The sequence below is a fragment of the Suricata suricatta genome, chromosome 1, assembly GCF_006229205.1.
Source record: "Suricata suricatta isolate VVHF042 chromosome 1, meerkat_22Aug2017_6uvM2_HiC, whole genome shotgun sequence".
Taxonomy (NCBI): Eukaryota; Metazoa; Chordata; class Mammalia; order Carnivora; family Herpestidae; genus Suricata; species Suricata suricatta.
The window spans coordinates 20,061,312-20,061,702 of record NC_043700.1 but is presented as its reverse complement, the minus strand read 5'-3'; the positions used below and the strand labels follow the sequence as shown (position 1 = coordinate 20,061,702).

Below are 391 nucleotides of genomic sequence, written 5' to 3'. Positions count from 1 at the left end.
CCAGCAGGGGCGGCCGCTCCCCTGCTGGAGGCAGCAGGAAGTGCGAGCCCACCTGCTGGCCCAAGCCCTCCAGGCCGCCGAGGAAGCCCCCTACTTCGGCCAGGGGAGCCATGGAGGGGCCCGAGGGAGAGGCGGAAGATCCGGAAGACAAAAGACCCCCAATAAAAAAATGTAGCGGGGATGGGGAAGTGAATGGAGAAAAAATATAGCAAAACAAGCGCAAAAAGCCCCGGTTACTCCTGTGAGGTCGCTGACTGGACTTTGCACTGAGATAGCAGGGGAGTTTTCACTGTCTTGGAGCGATCTTCTCTCCTTGGGCAGGTGGGAGCCGGCTGCTGGCTGTGCAGAACCATCTATAGCTGCCGCTGCGGATACCGGGCTGGGGCTGGGG

At 60.9% G+C, this 391-nt stretch overlaps 1 protein-coding gene across 1 annotated transcript in view; it reads right to left on the bottom strand.

The window, feature by feature from the left end:
* FGF20 (fibroblast growth factor 20) overlaps window positions 1-112 on the bottom strand; it is a 7,250-nt gene extending 7,138 nt beyond the window's left edge. Inside the window, exon 1 of the mRNA XM_029933521.1 lies at window positions 3-112. Within this exon, the coding sequence (XP_029789381.1) occupies window positions 3-112 (110 nt within the window). The remainder of the gene's footprint in view (window positions 1-2) is intronic.
* Window positions 113-391: the final 279 nt, after the last annotated feature.